The sequence below is a fragment of the Fonsecaea monophora genome (genome assembly GCF_001642475.1).
Source record: "Fonsecaea monophora strain CBS 269.37 chromosome Unknown Scaff90, whole genome shotgun sequence".
In the NCBI taxonomy this organism is placed as follows: Eukaryota; Fungi; Ascomycota; class Eurotiomycetes; order Chaetothyriales; family Herpotrichiellaceae; genus Fonsecaea; species Fonsecaea monophora.
Window position 1 is genome coordinate 15,132 of NW_019174021.1, and position 18,143 is coordinate 33,274.

Consider the following 18,143-nt stretch of genomic DNA (forward strand, 5'->3'; position numbering starts at 1 on the left):
CTTCCTGTATGGCCTAACGGGGTTAGGCTTCCTCAGTTACAGTCCTTATATTACATGAGCTGGGTCGAGAGTACGTAAGGTATGAATAGTCAAGTGACTTCAGAACAGTATAGTGAAGTAGATGTCATGAGTTAGCTACGAGAGAGTGTAACTATGAAAGGGTAATGAGCGTAGCTATATACTTATGAGGCGTGTCCCGAACAGGCAACTGGGAATGGTATGTTGATATATTGATATGCGGCATACCGCCATATCACCATATCATAAACTTCCTCTTTCGGTAGTCACGTGCAGCACGTGACCTAGCCTTGTATTCGTCAGGCTGCCCCGACCCGGCAGACCTGCCTCTGGGCGCCCCGCGCTCCAGGTCGTATGAAGGCCGTTTCTAACACTAACTCCTTAGTTAGTGGCCTAAGCTGAATGTCCAGTATCACGTGGGTATTCGTGACAGTAGGGTCGGTAATCATGGAGAATCAGTCATTATTACCACTCTACGCACCTGTTCAGTCTAAGGATGAAGTAACCTTAATCAGGCTAGCTTATGGAGACGGGATTACTCTATATTTCCGAGCTGACCAAATTTAGGAAATAGTGTCGAGTGAAGCGACATCAATACTAGGGAATGTACATGGGCTTTTTTTGATCCCGGGCGTATCAAACATAGGTAGTAAAGCGTTGTTATAGTCCACTATGCTCATATCTATATTGGGGAGCTCCTGTCCCATCCCTAAACCTGTAGCTGTTTACCATTCTAGATCTACACTTCATACACCATGAGAACTAACGACGAAAAGGTAGCCATAAGTACTGTGGAGGGTACACACGTACATCAAGAGGAATTGTCACAGAAGATTGTACTGGCACATGACGCCGACGCCGGCACGCCCACTATCAGTCTCAGAACAGCTTTGGCGATCACAGCACTTGCGGTACGTGACACTCCTATGAAAATTATCAGACTGGATGATTGAGGCTGACTTGAATCGAGGCAAATTATACGGCGAACATTGCCTTGATCAGTACTGTCGGGCCAATCATCTCGAATATTAACAACGACCTGAGTAGGCCCTGATGTAGTCCGTTTAACCCTAATGATAATGCTGACACCTACACTTTTGCTAGGCGCTGATAAAAGTCCTACATGGATTATCTCTGCAAATTCGGTCGCTACGGGTGTGGGCGCCATTATGGCTGGGACAGTCTCGGAGTAAGTCACTTTTACCCTTGTCCGACCCTTGAAGATGTGACTAAGGGCTTGAATAAGTTTACTTGGCCGACGTTGGTTCACCATTGGTGGTAGTATATTAGGGACTGTAGGCTGTATAGTCGCGGCCACTGCACAAACTACATCACAGGGTAAGGATCCCCATATCAATGCTGAGATGTGAGAAGCTAAAAGGGACTTAGTTATTGCTGGAATGGCCATCTCAGGGCTCGCGGGAGCCGCGGGCCTAGTTACCTGGGCGTCTATGTCCGAGCTCGTGTCGAGGCGACAACGTGGTTGGGTCTTGTCGATTGTGAACCTTGTTACCGCTGGCTGGACAACAGCGGGATCTCTCCTCGGTCAGAAGCTGAGCCATCTCCCCAGAAGAACCTCAATTAACGTGCAGTAGGACATGCTATGCTCCTGACTAACCAAAGCTGGCGGATCGCGTTCTACGTCAGTCTTGGAGTCAATGTTCTCGCCACTATCCTGGCCTTCATGTACTATCGCCCGGCTCCTGCACTTGTTCTTCAAGTTCAGTCGAGACGCGATATCTTACACCACTTCGACTATGTTGGCCTTATCTGTGTGGGGGTTTGTTCCTACATTCTTTTGTCCTAGGGTCGAAGCTCACTCAAACAGGCCGGTCCCGTTCTGATCCTGATCGCCGTTATTTGGCTCGGTGGCACGTACCCGTTTAAGGAACCCCAAGTCATAAGTACCTTTGTCATTGGTGTCGTCCTAATCATCTTTCTCGCCTTCTACGGTCTGTTTCCCCAAGAGCTCCTGATTGGAAATCTAACGTCGGACTTAGAGGTCTACGTACCCCGAAATCCTTTGTTACACCCGTATCTGTTTAAGAGAGTGCGCACCTTCACTCTTCTACTGGCGGTCACTTTTTTCAGCGGGATGCTGTGAGTTCAACCCAGTCGCCCAACTAACATACGTGCTTGTCTGACAGCTATTCAGCTACTACTCCCTACTCACATTTCTGTCCCAGTATCTCTCGTTGGTATTTATTCAGAATAACTTGATCAAGCTAGGAGTATATCAGCTGCCATTTGGTTGCGGTACCAATTTTGGTGGTATCGGCATTGGCTTCTTGTTCGCCTGGCTTGGCCATACTCGTTTAGTCCTCGTTTTGGGGGTGATAATGCAAACTGTCTTCATTGGCTTGATGACCGTGCCAGGTAATGTTGATTCGTTTAAAGAGATTTGCCCTCCTGACCATATCGACCAGGGATGGACGATTTGGGCATGGCCGTTGCGTTCATCTTTCTGGCTGGTATAGGAATCGGTAAGTGGCTCCAAGGCAATACCAACTCTTTACTTCATACTCACCCCTTGCGTTTCAGGGCTAGAGCAAACCATCAGCATCCTGCTGGTTCAGCTCTCCACGCCTGAAGAATGGATGTGAGTCCGCCAGGATTACACCTAAGAGGTTTATGTCTAGTTGCTGACTTGGCTCAGCGGTTTTGCAACTGGCTCCCTCGCCACGTTTCGTTTAATGGGAGGTTCGGTCGGCACCGCTGTCTACATAACCATATTCACCAGTCGATCCACGAGCCTCGTGCCTCAACATATCCAGAATGCCGCGGTTCAGGCTGGATTACCCGAATCTTCGGTATCTCGACTCATCCAGAGTCTGCTAACCACAACAGGTGGACCGATCTCTCAGGTTCCGGGCATCAACGAGCATATCATACAGGCTGCGACCACTGCCATGAAGCAAGGATATCTTGACTCTTTCAAAGTCGTCTGGTATGTGGCAGTCGGAATTGGGTTTGTCACATTGATTTGTGCAGCATGCATCAGAGACGTAAGATGCCCTTGAAACCATGAATGGAAGCAAGATCACTGAAACATCATAGCTTTCACATACAGTTGACAATTCCGTTGCCCAGCGTCTTGACGGTGAGGAAATTAAAGTGAAGGGCGCACCTGACCTTTCAAACGCCGCTTAACTGGGGTTTTCAGGATGGCTACATACTACAGTGCAATGTGATATAGATTATATAAACCTATATACAATGTTTTCACATGTGAGAATGTGATTCGCAATGACCTTTTTGAGGTACATTTATCCTTAGTACTATTATTACTCAAGGTTCAAAGGGTGGGTCATAGTAGCTTCTGCGTTTTCGTAGCTCAGTCGTAAGACTCGCCATCAACTTTACATATTCCGTCGGAATAATGCTTTGACGGAATACAACGTAATTCCCCATCCAAGGTCCTGCCAGACTTCATGAACCCGATTCGCGTGCGGAGGCCGAGCATTAGATCAAACAAACCCGGGAGAGCTGGGCTTCGTAGACAGCGAGGCAAACTTAGAAGACGGGTCCTCAAAGTGTTGATTTCCATGTAAGAGAGCTCGTCTTGCCCTGCTATTTCAAATGCGCACTGACTGTTATACTCACAGCAACCTCGCCGCCACAATGTTTGCACCTGGAGCTGCCGAGCTCGCTAAGGAGCTCCATATCATCAGTCCTACTATCGTCAGTCTCACTGTGTCCATCTACCTTTGTGGCTTCGCTGTTGGGCCAATGTTCATTACACCACTGTCAGAACTGTACGGGCGCCTTGCGATCTACCACATCTGCAATATTCTTTACATTGGCTTCATAATTGGATGTGCTCTGAGCAAAAACACGGGCATGTTTCTCGGTTTTCGATTTCTTGCTGGATATCCTTCTTCGGGCCCATTAACAGTTGGTGGAGGGACTGTCGCCGACGTCGTCCCACCAGCTCAGCGTGGGAGGGTAATGTCTGTCTTCTTCGTGGGACCGCTTCTGGGACCAGTAGGTTGCACTATCTAACGCAAACAGTCTTCATCCTGACGGTCCTGCATGGTATTGGGCCCAATTGTTGGTGGCTTTGTGTCCGAATCAATCGGCTGGCGATGGACTTTTTGGATCATCACAATCCTAGTGTGTAGGGCCGAACCCCTCCTACTGTCGAGTCGCTAACGGATCGACTTAGGCAGCAGTGTCATTCATCATATCAAGTTTCTTCCTCCGCGAGACCAATGCCGCTGTGCTTCTCGGGAGGAAAGCTGCTCGCCTCCGGAAAGAAACTGGCAATGCTTCTCTGATGTCCAAGATGGACCAGGGCATCCCCCCCCCGCCAGCTATTCCTCCGCGCAGTTACTCGACCAACAAAGGTTCTCATCCTGTCGCCAATCGTGCTGCTCCTTTCACTCCTATGCGCGTTCCTTTTCACCCTCCTCTTTCTGCTGTTCACCACGTTTCCCACGGCCTTTGAGGAACAATACCATTTCTCCGCCCGCGTATTAGGCCTGTCATTTCTTGGCGTTGGAATTGGGATGATCCTCTCTCTCGCCCTGTTCGCCACCATGAGCGATAAACTGCAAAGGCACTTGGAGATTTACTCAAACCTGAAGGACGCTTGAAGCCCATGATGTAAGTCATGCCCACCAGTGCCCGTCGGCATCTTCTGGTATGGATGGGCAGCCGAAAAGCAGGCTCATTGGATCGTGCCTATCATTGGCACCTCCTTCATTGGATTTGGCCTTCTCTGGGTCATAATGCCGACTCAGCTCTACCTGGTGGATGCTTTTGGCCCAGAGGCTGCTGCATCTGCGTTGGCTGCGAACGTGATTCTCCGACTTCTCTTTGCAGCTTTCGTTCCATTAGCAGGGCCGTCTCTTTATGCAGAACTTGGACTCGGTTGGGGAAATAGTGTCCTGGGTTTCATAAGCATGGCTTTTCTTCCTCTGCCCCACTTCTTCTATCTTTACGGAGGGTGGCTAAGAGAGCGTTTTGCTGTAAAGCTACAACATTTCTTGTCGCGATGGACGTGTTATAGATCTCTTCTCGAAGTTGCAGTCCATTTTTTTCTTCATGAACAACCTCATTGGAACAGCCCGCGACATGACTGCCTCAGGGGCTCACCTTGATACTGTGCTTCGAAGCAGAGCCCCAAACAGTGGCTACAAGGGACCGAAAGGGCTGCAATAAAGACTTGGATGGTCAATTGTTGAGTGAATGGCATACCTTCCATTTCAGTGAGGCGAAGATAGAACTCAGCCAGCAGTTGCTGAAATATTAGATGAATTTTCCTGTACCCTCCGTCCTTCAGCAGGCTATGTTTGACAGTTTCACTTCGCAAAAGAACTGAGAGACCTTTACCGAAAGCTGCGACGGGCGTCTCTGCCTGTTGATCCTCTCAGGGCATGCTAGATCGCCTCCCGAGCGTCTTTGAAGCGGCCGCCATTTCAGACCGTCAACAAAAACATGAGTACGAGGTAGGCAGAAAGGTAAGAAACCACCAATGGGGTTGGGGCCACCGAGGTCACTCAATTCGTAGTGCAACCGTTCCAAATGTGGACTAGTGTGATCTCGGTGCCACTTGCCTTGCACGTGCCTTGTTAGCTCTACCTAGGTTTGTGATGTGACGGACGACAATAACGCCCAACACCTCGGCTCAAAACCTTGTGGATATCAATCAGTTTTTCGATCCCAGTGTTGCCCCATAAACAAGTGAGCTTAGTGACAAGAGAGAGAGAGAGTTTCTACCATGGAACAAGCACAAGCACAAGCATCTGTGCACCATGGTACCAAACGTCGCGCTTCAAAAGCTTGCCTGAGCTGCAGGGCACGTAAAGTTCGTTGTGATGTTATCGACAGACTTCCCTGTACCAATTGCCGACTTGATCGTGTCGAATGCAAAGTGGTCGAGTCACTTCGGAGACACAAAATGCGCGCGACCAAAACGTCAAGACGGCAGCGGACTACGTCAGATACCCTGGTTGAACAAAACCGCACCCGCCATTACAGTAACTTTGACAGTCTGAACGGTCTTTCCCGTGGTTTGACGGCGGCTCATGCGACCACAAATGTGCCTGATCACTCTAAACAGCATTCTTCGCCTTCCATCGATCAGTATGTTCTCAATGGGCGCAATGAGGAACGTGCAAACTTCGCTGTCACTCCACCAAGGCACAGTCGCGACAGGACGTTCCTGGCTGCGTCTGAATCTCCTGTTGCAGACCAGTCCAATGTCGGCTCTCACGAATTTGACCCTTCCAACGGGTCTCGTGGCGGAGGGAATGGCATTCACAACGGGCAATTCTTATCGCAACCTTCTCACACCTCACCAGATCCCAGACTGAGTCCTCGCGGAGGATCAGAGGATACTTTGCCAAAGTATATTCGAACGACCTCAGCGCGGCTGGACGCGGACGACATCGAACGTCTACGGGCAAAAGGCGCCTTTATCATTCCTGCCACGAGCTTGCGCAACGAGTTGCTACGCTGCTACGTCGAGTATGTGCACCCGTACATGCCGGTCCTTGAACTGGAAGACTTTCTCGACACGATCGAGAAGGGCGAAGCTACTAAAACGGTCAGCCTTCTTCTCTTCCAGTCTGTCATGTTTGCTGCGACCCCGTACATCGCGTTCAAGACTCTAGCTGCTCACGGCTATAACGACCGACGGAATGCTCGCAGGTCTTTCTATCTCCGGGCGAAGCTTCTTTGTGATATGGACTATGAGCTTGATCGTCTTACCTTGATCCAGAGCACTCTCTTGATGACGTATTGGAACGAAACACCGGATGATCCTAAGGACGTCTGGTACTGGCTGGGCGTGGCTATTTCGCTGTCCAAACGCATCGGGCTCAACTGTGAACCTCCTCCATACCCTCCTCGCAACCAGCTAGAGCGACGGCTTTGGAAGCGCCTATGGTGGTCATGCTATACCAGAGATCGGTTGGTCTCGCTTGCATTTCGCCGGCCCCCACGTATCCGCCATGACGAATTCGACCAGCCCATGTTGAGGCTCTCCGATTTGGAGACACGACCCTTGTCTGACAGAGTGAGCGAGATGCTTGGGTCTCAATGTCCTATCCTTAAAAATGAAGCTGCCCGGATGTTGTTAGCCAGACTATATATTGGCATGGCTGAGCTTTGCGTTTGCCTGACCCCGATTCTTGAGATGCAATACCGCAAGTCGAATCATATCTCTATCACTCAGACAACGAAGCTAGACGGAGCTTCAGAAGATATCATCGGCAATGCGTCAGATCTGTTGCAATGCGACCAGAGCTTGAAAAGATGGTACCAGACCCACGCGAGTTCTCTGCATTGCTTCAATGGTTTGCCGATAGATCACGCACCAGAAAACTCAGATCAAGCCTTGGAAGTACACAAAGCAGTTCTAAAGGGCTTGTATTTAACATCGATCAATATCTTACATCGGCCCCAAATTCTCTCCAGTGCTACTAACTTGGCCCTGGATCCGGAGATTCGAGATCTCTCACGGAGGAAGACTCACGAAGCAGCTAATGAGCTTACAATCCTGTATACAAACCTTTATGCCCATGGTTTGGTTCGATTCCTTCCCAATACTGCCATCACCTGCCTGCTCCACGCCGCCATTATCCACGTTCTCGACCAGGCAGTTGGCGACAAGGATATCCAACAAAGTGCTAGACGAAAGTTCGGTCTCTGCACGCAGACCTTGGATCAATTGGGCGAAACATATTCCTCTGCCGCGTTCGCGTTCTCTTTTCTTACAGCTGCCGCCAACAAAGTGTCTTCTCGACCGGAGCCAACTGAGGCTCGTATCAGAATAAGCGAAAGCATGCTTGGAGTGAAGTCCCAGAACGGAAAGGATCTCTCGCATTTTGGATGTCAGTTCAATGTCCCGCCCCCAGCATTCCCACTGCCTACCGGCGGCTCAACAGCCATTTCAGCCGCCGACTCGGAGCTGAGCAGAGCTCCTTCTCGGATGGATCTCCGAGGAGCGGCCCAGGGGCATGAGGATACAGCGTCCACTATGTGCAACGAAGGTGCTTGGAGACAACATCGAGTAAGTGTCGGCGCCGGGGATAACATTGCCATTTGTGATACAGATGACAACCAGAACAACATTAACTCCAATGTATGTGCGGTTCGTGGGGATGGGCGAACGGTCGACGGAATACAACAAGACTTCGACTGCTTCCTGGATATGGAAGGCTCTGCAGACTTTTTCAATCTGTCAGACGAGCTTGGAGTGAGCTTTGAGACGCAATGGGGCAACGGGTTGACACTTTGGGACCCTGCATCGCTTGAGACGAGAAACTTTTCTCAGACTACACCAAAATAGATTGACTAGTCGGGCAAGTCCATATCATGGGTGCTGGAGAGACATGATCCAGACCGTGGTGTTATACCTGAAAGACACGCAGTGATGGCGGCAGCATCAACAATGAACACGATAGCATACGAGTTGACAAGTTTCATATATCATACTATACGGTACTTTTTAGTCCAGCTTATTCTATGCATGCTTGTATCCACATCACGATAGACGCAAATCACCTGTGTGACATACTTGTTCAGCACGATCTTCATGTTTTGACTCTTTTATGCGGCCATGTTGATCAGGACGGTCTTCGGCTCCGTGAACAATCTCAACGCATACTCTCCAAATTCACGCCCAATGCCGCTCTGTTTCTTGCCGCCAAAGGGTGCTTGCAAGCTTTGCAGGCTGATACAATTGATGCCGACGACACCCGACTCCAAAGCTGCGGACACTCGGAGAGCTCGTGTAATGTCTCGAGTGAAGACACCAGACATCAAACCAAACTCTGTATCGTTAGCCAGTCTGAGGACTTCTTCCTCCGTCTCAAATGTCTTGATGACGCTGACTGGGCCAAAGATCTCCCGTCGGTAGATTTCCGCGTCGTCTCTGGGGTTCAAGAACACGGTGGGCTCCATATAGCACCCCGTCTCTCCGTGCTGGCCTCCTCCAACTATCAATTCAGCCTCTGTCTTTCCTCGTTCCACCATCGATTTAACTCGCGCAAGCTGCGACTCGTCCACCATTGGCCCCCACTTGACAGCTGGATCCTGAGGATCCCCCATGTCGTTCGCAGCATCTCCCATCCTTTTCTTATATTCTTGGATGAATTTGTCCGCTATGCTCTTCTGGACATACACCCGCGATGCGGCAACGCAAAGCTGCCCACTTCGTGTCAAGATAGCATTTATTGTCCATGTGAGCGCATTCTCGAGATTTGCATCCTCGAAGATCACGGCTGGACTCTTGCCTCCAAGCTCCAAGGTGACGCGTTTCAAGTTGCTTCTTGCGGCGGCCTCTTGAATCTTCCTGCCTGTGGCGACTGAGCCGGTAAAACTGACCTTGCGGATCCTCATATGTTCGGCAAGAAGGGCTCCAGTAGATCCAGGACCTGTAAGAACTTGGACAACCCCAGGAGGAAAGCCTGCTTTTTCGAAGAGAGCTGCCACAGCCAATGTCCCCAAGGGTGTCTTTTCGCTAGGTTTCACAATCAAGACATTTCCAGTGGCCAGTGCCGGAGCAGCCTTGAGGAAAAAGGTTGCTACCGGTGCATTAAAGGGGTTGATGGCAGCACAGACCCCAAGTGGCTCGTGCCGGACAATCTTGACAAAACCTGATAGTGTAGTGAGTACAGTTCTGGGCTACCAAAAGAGAACGCAATCAAGACTCGCTTACCGTCATCGGCGGGAAAATAGTCACCCCTCTGCTTGTCTGTCCATCCTGCATAATACAGCAGACAGTTTCTGATATAATTTCGCTCACGAACTGGGGCTAAGGAGACTGGAATTCCAGAGGTGAGTGAGTCCAAGGTGAGGATCGGCATGAGTTCCTTGTCGAGCAGTGTAGCCAATTTGAGAAAACACTCGGTACGTTGAATGGCCGTAAATCGACTCCATGGCCCCTGGAAAGCCTCTTCGGCGTATTTGACTGCTGCGTCGACGTCTTCAGGGCCGGCGACTGGAATATTCTCGACCACAACAGTGTTATCCTTTGGGTTTTTGAGGCTGTACGTCTCTGTGGCCTTGGCCGCGACGTATTCGCCGTTCAAAAAGAGCTTGGTGTAGCTCTTCGGATCCAGGACAGTCTTAGCCATTGCTACGATACTGTTTGATTCCACTGGTACGATGGCCTCGGTCGGAAAGGAGGTATTCACAGACACTTAAACCCCTTCCTTACCCAGCGGATCCACCTCGGCCCGATGGAGAACGAGCGCCGACATGTTACGTGCTGGCATTTGCCGATAACCCACCAGGCGGTCGCCGGTGGACCCACTTGCACCCGGCCTCAAACTCATGGCAACTTGACCTCGGACCAAGCCGACAATTCTTCCTCCTCCTCACGAGCGGGGGTTCCTTTATTATACCGAGAACTTCGTACATGTCGCTGCTCCTCCGGCATTCAGACTTTTCACACTGTACGCCGTTCAAACGACTACCAATGGCGGACCAAAAGGACCAAATGGACATCTGGGCTTTGACAGAATGGGATACCCCCTTGAAGAAGCTTCGCCAACCCATCCCAACTCCCAAGGGGACGGAAGTATTGGTCAAAACCACCCATGTCGGTGTTTGTCACTCGGACCTCCATACCGCTGAAGGATTCTATGATATGGGGGGAGGAAAGCGCTTTTATGTTAAACAGCGCGGTATCGAGCTGCCCGTTGCCTTGGGCCATGAAATACTAGGAGAAGCAGCTGCAGTTGGACCTGAAGTCGATTCCATCGTGATAGGGCAACGCTACATTGTCTATCCATGGATTGGTTGTGGTACTTGTGGGCGCTGTCTCCAGGAAAAGTACAATCTATGCGCCGGACAAAGAGCACTCGGAGTCCTTCAGAACGGCGGGTTTGCCGAGTATGTGCTGGTCCCCCATCCGAAATTCCTCATCGACCTAGGAAACCTCGACCCTATGGTGGCCTGTACATATGGCTGCTCTGGAATCACAACCTTAAGCTCCGTCAATAAGCTAATGCCTCTCCCACCGGATGAGCCAGTCCTCCTGGTTGGTGCGGGAGGGCTAGGACTGGCAGCAATATCGGTATTGAAGTCATTCGGGCATGAGTTCATCGTTAGTGCAGACATCAGTGACGATAAGCTAGCTGCGGCCGCTGCAGCTGGTGCGACAAAGACCGTCAACACCTCGGGTCCTTCTGCAGCTGAAGACATTCTCGCTGCCACTAACGGGCCTGTCACTGCAGTTATTGATTTTGTGAACAACACGGCTACCGCACGCATGGTCAACGATCTGGTTGGTAAAGGAGCTAGATGGGTCCAAGTCGGTGTCATGGGAGGCTCGCTTGAGTTGTCTCTCGTAGCGAACATTTTCAAAGGCCTGGCCATTTATTCTAATATCACCGGAAGCTTGGACGAGCTCCGGAGCATCGTGAAGATTGCAAAAGAAGGGAAACTGCCCGCTGTGCCGATCCAGAAGATGCCTTGGGACTCGGTGAATGAGGCGATGGACTTGTTGAAGGCGGGAAAAGCATCGGGGCGAATTGTGCTCACCAAGTGAACGAGATTCCCATGAGGAGAAGCAAATCGACGCTCACATTGTTTCTTTGGGACTGACGTCTCTATAGTAAGCCTTTCTAAAACTCTATAGTGAGACAGTAACTACCAAAGGATGTGTATAGAATTGAAGACCTGCCATCGCTAACATTCGTCTGTCAATTCATCCGAGCATGATCATGCTGCAACTGACGGCGAACCGAGTGCTATTTGACCTCCAGAGTGGATCGGGGCTTCTTTCCTTTCGACGTCAGTAGCCACGGAAGGCGAAAACTTCATGCTTTCCCATCCTGTCTTGGTCTCTTTGTCGAGCCACGAAGCCCAGGTCGAAACTCCGCCAAAGTAAAACAAAGGATCAATAGCCTTGCCAGGAATGTTGGCTCCCACAAACCATGCTTTTGCTGCCTTGGCCGATTCTGCAAACAGCGTGGCTTTGAAAGCTTCTCGTAGGTGATAAGACCAGGCATATGCAGGCTTCTCAGACACGTCAATGGTATCGAGTTTGTTTTCTTCCATATGGCGAATGGTCTTCCCGATCTAGTTTACGTCTATCTCTTCGACAACTAGCATGTTTCCAAACGGCACATTTAGGCCACAGAAGATGAACATGTTGGGAAAGCCCGGGACGAGAGCTCCGGAAAATGTTTCGAGCCTCCTTTCCCAGCAATCCTTCAGGACTTTACCTCCAGTGCCTTTAACCTCCAAGTCACTGAGCGCCCCAGTGGCAGCATCGAATCCCAGTGCAAAAATAATCATATCAAACTCATATTCGACCCCAGAGCCAAGACGAATGCCATTTTCGAACACATTCATATCATCACGGCTGACGTCTACCAGCTTAACGTTGTATCGATTAAACGCCTCGTAGTAGAAGTAGCCACATAGTGGACGTTTAGAAAGGAAGGTTTATTTAGGGTAGAGGGCTTCTACCGTCTCTAGGTCCTAGACGATAGCTCGAATCTTCTTTCGTAGGTACTCAGAGGTAATTTCATTTGATTTTAGGTCCGTGACAAGGTCATTAAAGGTCTCAAACTGGAAATGGAAGCTACCGGATTCCCAGCTAGAGTCTAGAATCTGTCTGATCTTGTCGGCATCAGCTAGGCCCTCTACTACCTTCACTGACGATACCATAGCTAGACCGAAGGGATGTTGTCTTGCGCGATTCCATATGCTATGATATTTTTGCTTGATAGCGGCTTTTTTATACTCATTAAACGTATAGTTTTGACCCGGCAGGACGTAATTCGGTGTGCGCTGAAACACCGTTAACTCCTTCGCTACAGGGGCAATCTTAGGGATGATCTGGACTCCTGTTGCACCGGTGCCTACGATAGCGACCCGCTTACCCCGAAAATCGATCGGTTTATTAGGCCAGCGAGATGCTTAGTACTATTCGCCGGTATATGACTTGAGCCTAGTGAAAGGAGGGTCTTTGACAATTGATAAAGGCCCCGCGGCGGGTACGAAGTAACGATAAGTTGTCGACGACCCTACTGTGGTGGTTATGGTCCAAGTTTTCTAGCTGTCACGGTAATGCGCGCTCGCGATACGTGTATCAAACTCGATCTTCTTGCGTAAATCAAAGTAGTCTATTTGACTAATGTTAGCTGGTGTGGGATTAAACACGGTTGTTTGGTGAACAATTTACTGACCAGTAATATGGCCCTAATATCGTTGGGCATCATCCTGTAAAGGATAGCGTTCACGATAATTCCATTCCTCCTTCAACTCTGGCGCGAAATTCATGCTGCACACCCAGGCCTCGCTGTCGTTTCGAGCCCTAGGATACCGATTCCAGTACCATGCGCCGCTAACATCCGATCCAGCTTCAAAGCACTTGACGGTCAGGCCGGTCTGGACAAGCTCCCATAGTGTCCGAATACCACCGAAACCTGCCCCGACGACAATAGCATCGCAATCGGTAAATTTAGCCGACATTATTTGCACAGTGTAAGGTCTGAGGATAATGATATTAGGGAACGTTTCCAGACAGGGGTGTAAGGTAAGGGGCAGCTTAAATACCACATGTGGTGAACTTAGCTGTATCTGTGACGCCCCTTATCCGATGATCGTGCAGTCAGCCTGGCTGCGTATCTTATTGTCGGTCGAGACCGAACTGACGCCGTCGAAACAAGAGGTTCATGCCAGCCGTCGCTCCCCCATGTCATTCTATATCGCGAGTGACCCGGCACCACCCGAAAAAAGCTCCACAAAATGAATGAGAGTTCGTCCATGGTATACGAACGTAAATTATTATATCGCAATCAATCTTGATCTTGACTCTTCGGAGGTGAGGCCGGTTCTAAAATCATATGTGTTCAGTGGTGTGGATTCCCCTAGTGGCTCGACGGTTACCCCAGTATGCTCAGTGTGGGGACGGATGGGGGACTTCAAGCACTTCAACGCCATGGGCCGGACTTCGCCCGTGATACAGTTCTCTTGTTTCACCTCGGCCCGAAGAACTGATTTATGTATCCCAGAACTTGACCCAGTCAACTCCTCCCTTGGTTTTCCTTTGGAACTTTTCGATGCCATGCCGACCTTCAGAGCCGGGCAGCATCATTTGTGCAAATTTGGTCCGGATCACATTTTCCTGTATGTCCGTTTGAGGGTGTGCCCACGCAACCTTGACCAAGTCCTTACATGCGGTAGCTGCTCGCGGGGCTGCACGTCGCAGTTGGTCCAAGTATTTTTCCACCAATTCCTCCAATTCCTCGGACGAGCTAGCTAGGCCGTGAACGGCACCGATTCGGTGTAGTTCGGCAGCGTGGACTTCCCTGCCACTCAAGATCGCTTCCCGTGCGAACGAGGGACCCCATTCTCGGACCACGAATTTCGAGATGATTGCCGGTGCCAGGCCGAGTTTGATTTCGCTCAGTGTCCATCGTGCTCGGGACGAGACCAGCCGCACGTCGCAGACGGTGCTTAGGCCGACACCGCCAGCGTAACAAGGCCCATCGACCACCGCGATGGTCGTTTGCGGACTTTCATCGATGGCCTGAAAGAGGTCGTATACCTTGGTATAATACCCATCTTCTTTGGCGGTGTCGCTTGTTTCTGTCCCGCCGCTCAGGTCCATACCCGTACAGAAGAATCGACCTTCAGAAGCCAGGAGGATATGAAAAACGGTGTGGTCCGTAGCCAGGTCACGGTAGAGCTGGGTTAAACCTTCGACCATTTGACCGGTGAGTGCGTTGCCATTTCGGTCTCGCGTGAGCGTCACCTTGACAACAGGGCCGTTTCGGGCGACCCGATAGTTGCCATTGTCTTCAATCGTGGTCCAGTCTCTCCTGGTGGAACTTTTTGCTGCTGGAGATGATGGTAGTTGAGTTCCGGCTCGAGATTTGGCACTGAGAGCCGCACCAGCACGGCTGCCATTTGGTATTCCCAGCTGTCGTGAAATCCATTCCCCAGTCTCGACGAGCTTGTCTAGATTCACGCCTGTCTTCACACCCATCCTGTCAAAAAGGTACACAATGTCTTCTGTTGCGAGGTTACCTCTCGCTCCTACGGCGTAGGGACAACCACCGAGGCCAGCGACACTACTGTCGAACGTTCGGAGACCCATATCGTAGGCCCTGACAACATTTGCCACGGCCTGCCCGTAAGTGTCGTGGAAATGGCCTGCAAGTAACGATACTGGGTGCCGTGCAAAGAGATACTCGAGCAGTTTTTGCGTGTCGTACGGCGTTCCCACCCCGGTTGTATCACCTAGGGCGACCTCGTAACAGCCCATGTCGAGAAGACGCCTGACGACATACTCGACTTCTTGTGGCTGAGTTGGGCCGGTATATGGGTCGGCAAAGATGCATGAAACCACTCTGGATGGTTGGACTCGTTAGTGAATAATCGAGTGGTCAATTTCAATCTGTTTGGCTAGATTGCTCTTACCCTCGAACCAAGATCGAGCTTTCCCGAGCCTTCGTTGTGACGCTCTCGGCCTGAGCAAGTGCCTCATCGATGGTACAATTCTGATTAGCCTTACTGAATGCTTGAGAGGCAGACGCGAACACGACGACCTCTTTCGCCTCGCTTTTGCTTGCATTTATCAACCCCTTCGTGTTGGGTGCCAGCACGGGAAACGTCCTTTCGGCGTCTGTCATCAGAGGTCGAATCTCCCGCATAACTTCGGCGCCGTCAGCCAGCTGAGGCACCCATTTGGGGGAGACAAAAGAGGTCGCCTCAATATCTCGCAGGCCAGTGGCTGCTAGCCGCCGGATGAGCTCTACTTTCGTCGCAGTCGGGACAACATTCTTGATGTTTTGAAGGCCATCGCGAGGCCCAACTTCGAGAATCCGAACATCACGCCCTCCACTAAATGCCCCGACTGATTTGGAGTAGCAGCGAACTTGGTGTCTCGACAGCAATTGAATCCTTTGGCGGGATTGATGGGCGGACAGCCTGGTGTTGAGGCAGGTCAATCGCAGAGAGCTGGAAGGTTGACGTAGCGTAGCCATCTACTGCTTCAGTGATACGATTAACAAGCAGCAGATGTGAAGGCCGTGAAGGGGTCGAAATGCACGCTTTAGCCACCACGAATGGGAACATTGAGGGGGTTGCCGACCGCTACCCGAGGAGAATCTAGTGGCAGAAGAGGCTGCGGGCCGAGAAAAGACAACCAACTCGTACAATGACACGACGATCTCTTCACGCAAATTGAGCCTCGGGATACGTCCGTCTCCAGAGCCTTTTCCTATTCTAATGTCTCGAGGCTGTGTACCTGATCCCCGAGCGGAGAAAAGGTGCATCGGTTGGCTAAAGTTCCCCACGTCGCCTGGGTATCGAGCTTTCCGAGCGTCCTCCATCTCCATCGACAGCACAATAGAAAAATATCCTGACACCACATTCCCAAGACGAGCCAGCTACAGTGATCATGAAACCACTTCGAGGTCCTTCGTTCTCCCGGTGGTCGGGCACTGCGAGCATAAGAAAGCATCCATTCCTGGCGAACTCGTGCAACTGCCCGACTCCCGCAAGATTCTTGAACACTCTACCAGAGACCAAAAATGAAGGGCCTCTCAAGGGCGTCAGAATTCTCGATCTTTCGCGAGTCTTGGCTGTAAGTCGGGCGAGCAGAATCCGTACACGCTGGCTCCCTTACCTGGGCCATGCTCTGACCCTCATTTAGGCACCCCTATGCACACAAATTCTCGCAGACTACGGTGCGGAGGTCATCAAAGTCGAAGATGTCGGTAAAGGCGTGAGTAATAGCTCTTCGTCAGCGATTCATTTGGAATATTGACATTGAACAGGATGATACCCGGTACTGGAAAGTGTCAGGTGAACAAAGCGCCTGGAAAGAAGACAGTGGCCCGGTGTCAAACTATTTTGCGGCCGTCAACAGGAACAAGCGATCGATATGCCTGAATCTGAAAGACCCAAGGGGTCGAGATATCTTTCTGCAGCTTGCAAAAAAGGCCGACGTTGTGTAACCATGCCCCTTTTTCTTGTTCTTGTTTTCCTTCTTCAATACAGAAGTTTTGACTCCTTTATTGCAGCGTGGATAACTTCCGCCCGGGAGCCTTGGACCGGCTAGGGCTCGGGTACGATGTACTGTCAACAATCAACCCTCGAATCATTCACGCCAGCGTCTCCGGTGAGAGCACCTGCCAGCATTTTCGTTTTGGCATGCAGGGGAATAGCTAACCCAGACAGGTTATGGATCCGTTGGGCCATTCTCGAAACGAGCAGGATATGATATGATCGCTGGTGCTGAAGCTGGTCTCCTGCATTTGACGGGGGAACGTGGGGGCCCTCCTGTGAGGCCTGGTCTCGGTCTCACAGATATGTGCACAGGATTATTTACTCACGGGGCCATTCTTGCAGCCTTGTACGCGCGAGAGATAACCGGCAAAGGACAAATGGTAAAGGCTTCCTTGTACGAAACACAGGTCGCCCTCCTTACCAATGTCGCATTGGCTTGGTTGAATCTGGGCCAGGAAGCAGAGCGCTGGGGAACACAGCATCCCAGTGTGGTCCCTTACGACGCATTCAAGACCAAGGACCTATATTTTGTCTGCGGAGCAACCAACGACAGCCAGTTCAGGATCCTCTGCAAGCAGCTCGGCTTGGCCGATCTGGCCAACGATCCCAGGTTCACCACCAACGCTGATCGTGTCAAAAATCGTGACGAGCTCTACCCAGTCCTGAACCGTGCCTTCAAAACGAAGTCAACGGACGAGTGGATCGAATTATTTGAGGGGAGCGGACTACCATACGCACCTATCAACACGATGGAGCGTGTCTTTGATCATCCACAGACAAAGGCGACGGAAATGGTTCACCAGTTGCCGTTCGATGCTGCCAAGTCAGGGCAGCTTAAGTTACTCGGTGAGTGTGGAAGACCTTTTTGGCTTTTGTCAGTCGTATGGAATCTCTGGCAGTCTCTGACATCCATGCAATAGGCCCAGCAGTAAAGTTCAGTGGTACACCGGCTTCCATACGAACTGCGCCACCACTACTTGGAGAACATACCGATGATATTCTTCGAGAACTGGAACTGTCACAAGCGGAGATTGATGATCTTCATGCTAGCAAGGTTGTTTGACGACCGCTTCGAGCCTGGTTTTGGGAGTTAGTAGAAAATTATGGCCCGGGCCGTTGATTACTATATCTTAGCCGGTCAC

The 18,143-nt window shown here is 50.8% G+C and overlaps 7 protein-coding genes across 7 annotated transcripts; 3 read left to right on the forward strand and 4 right to left on the reverse strand.

The window, feature by feature from the left end:
* Positions 1-5,920: 5,920 nt before the first annotated feature.
* Positions 5,921-8,314, forward strand: AYO21_09281 (hypothetical protein; the record flags this gene model as incomplete). The annotated part of the gene is made up of 1 exon (XM_022659218.1): positions 5,921-8,314. One exon carries the CDS (start codon positions 5,921-5,923, stop codon positions 8,312-8,314), a length of 2,394 nt encoding a protein of 797 aa, XP_022508426.1.
* Positions 8,315-8,574: 260 nt separating this feature from the next.
* Positions 8,575-10,103, reverse strand: AYO21_09282 (hypothetical protein; the record flags this gene model as incomplete). The annotated part of the gene is made up of 2 exons (XM_022659219.1): positions 8,575-9,623; positions 9,686-10,103. The coding sequence occupies 2 exons, from the start codon at positions 10,101-10,103 to the stop codon at positions 8,575-8,577; spliced, it is 1,467 nt and encodes a 488-aa protein (XP_022508427.1).
* A 344-nt stretch (positions 10,104-10,447) lies between these two features.
* Positions 10,448-11,521, forward strand: AYO21_09283 (hypothetical protein; the record flags this gene model as incomplete). The annotated part of the gene is made up of 1 exon (XM_022659220.1): positions 10,448-11,521. One exon carries the CDS (start codon positions 10,448-10,450, stop codon positions 11,519-11,521), a length of 1,074 nt encoding a protein of 357 aa, XP_022508428.1.
* Positions 11,522-11,694: 173 nt separating this feature from the next.
* Positions 11,695-12,330, reverse strand: AYO21_09284 (hypothetical protein; the record flags this gene model as incomplete). The annotated part of the gene is made up of 2 exons (XM_022659221.1): positions 11,695-12,054; positions 12,103-12,330. The coding sequence occupies 2 exons, from the start codon at positions 12,328-12,330 to the stop codon at positions 11,695-11,697; spliced, it is 588 nt and encodes a 195-aa protein (XP_022508429.1).
* A 705-nt stretch (positions 12,331-13,035) lies between these two features.
* Positions 13,036-13,455, reverse strand: AYO21_09285 (hypothetical protein; the record flags this gene model as incomplete). The annotated part of the gene is made up of 2 exons (XM_022659222.1): positions 13,036-13,106; positions 13,224-13,455. 2 exons carry the CDS (start codon positions 13,453-13,455, stop codon positions 13,036-13,038), a joined length of 303 nt encoding a protein of 100 aa, XP_022508430.1.
* A 529-nt stretch (positions 13,456-13,984) lies between these two features.
* AYO21_09286 (hypothetical protein) lies at positions 13,985-15,974 on the reverse strand (the record flags this gene model as incomplete). The annotated part of the gene is made up of 2 exons (XM_022659223.1): positions 13,985-15,338; positions 15,409-15,974. 2 exons carry the CDS (start codon positions 15,972-15,974, stop codon positions 13,985-13,987), a joined length of 1,920 nt encoding a protein of 639 aa, XP_022508431.1.
* Positions 15,975-16,390: 416 nt separating this feature from the next.
* AYO21_09287 (hypothetical protein) lies at positions 16,391-18,064 on the forward strand (the record flags this gene model as incomplete). The annotated part of the gene is made up of 6 exons (XM_022659224.1): positions 16,391-16,576; positions 16,646-16,717; positions 16,770-16,945; positions 17,016-17,113; positions 17,173-17,847; positions 17,922-18,064. 6 exons carry the CDS (start codon positions 16,391-16,393, stop codon positions 18,062-18,064), a joined length of 1,350 nt encoding a protein of 449 aa, XP_022508432.1.
* Positions 18,065-18,143: the final 79 nt, after the last annotated feature.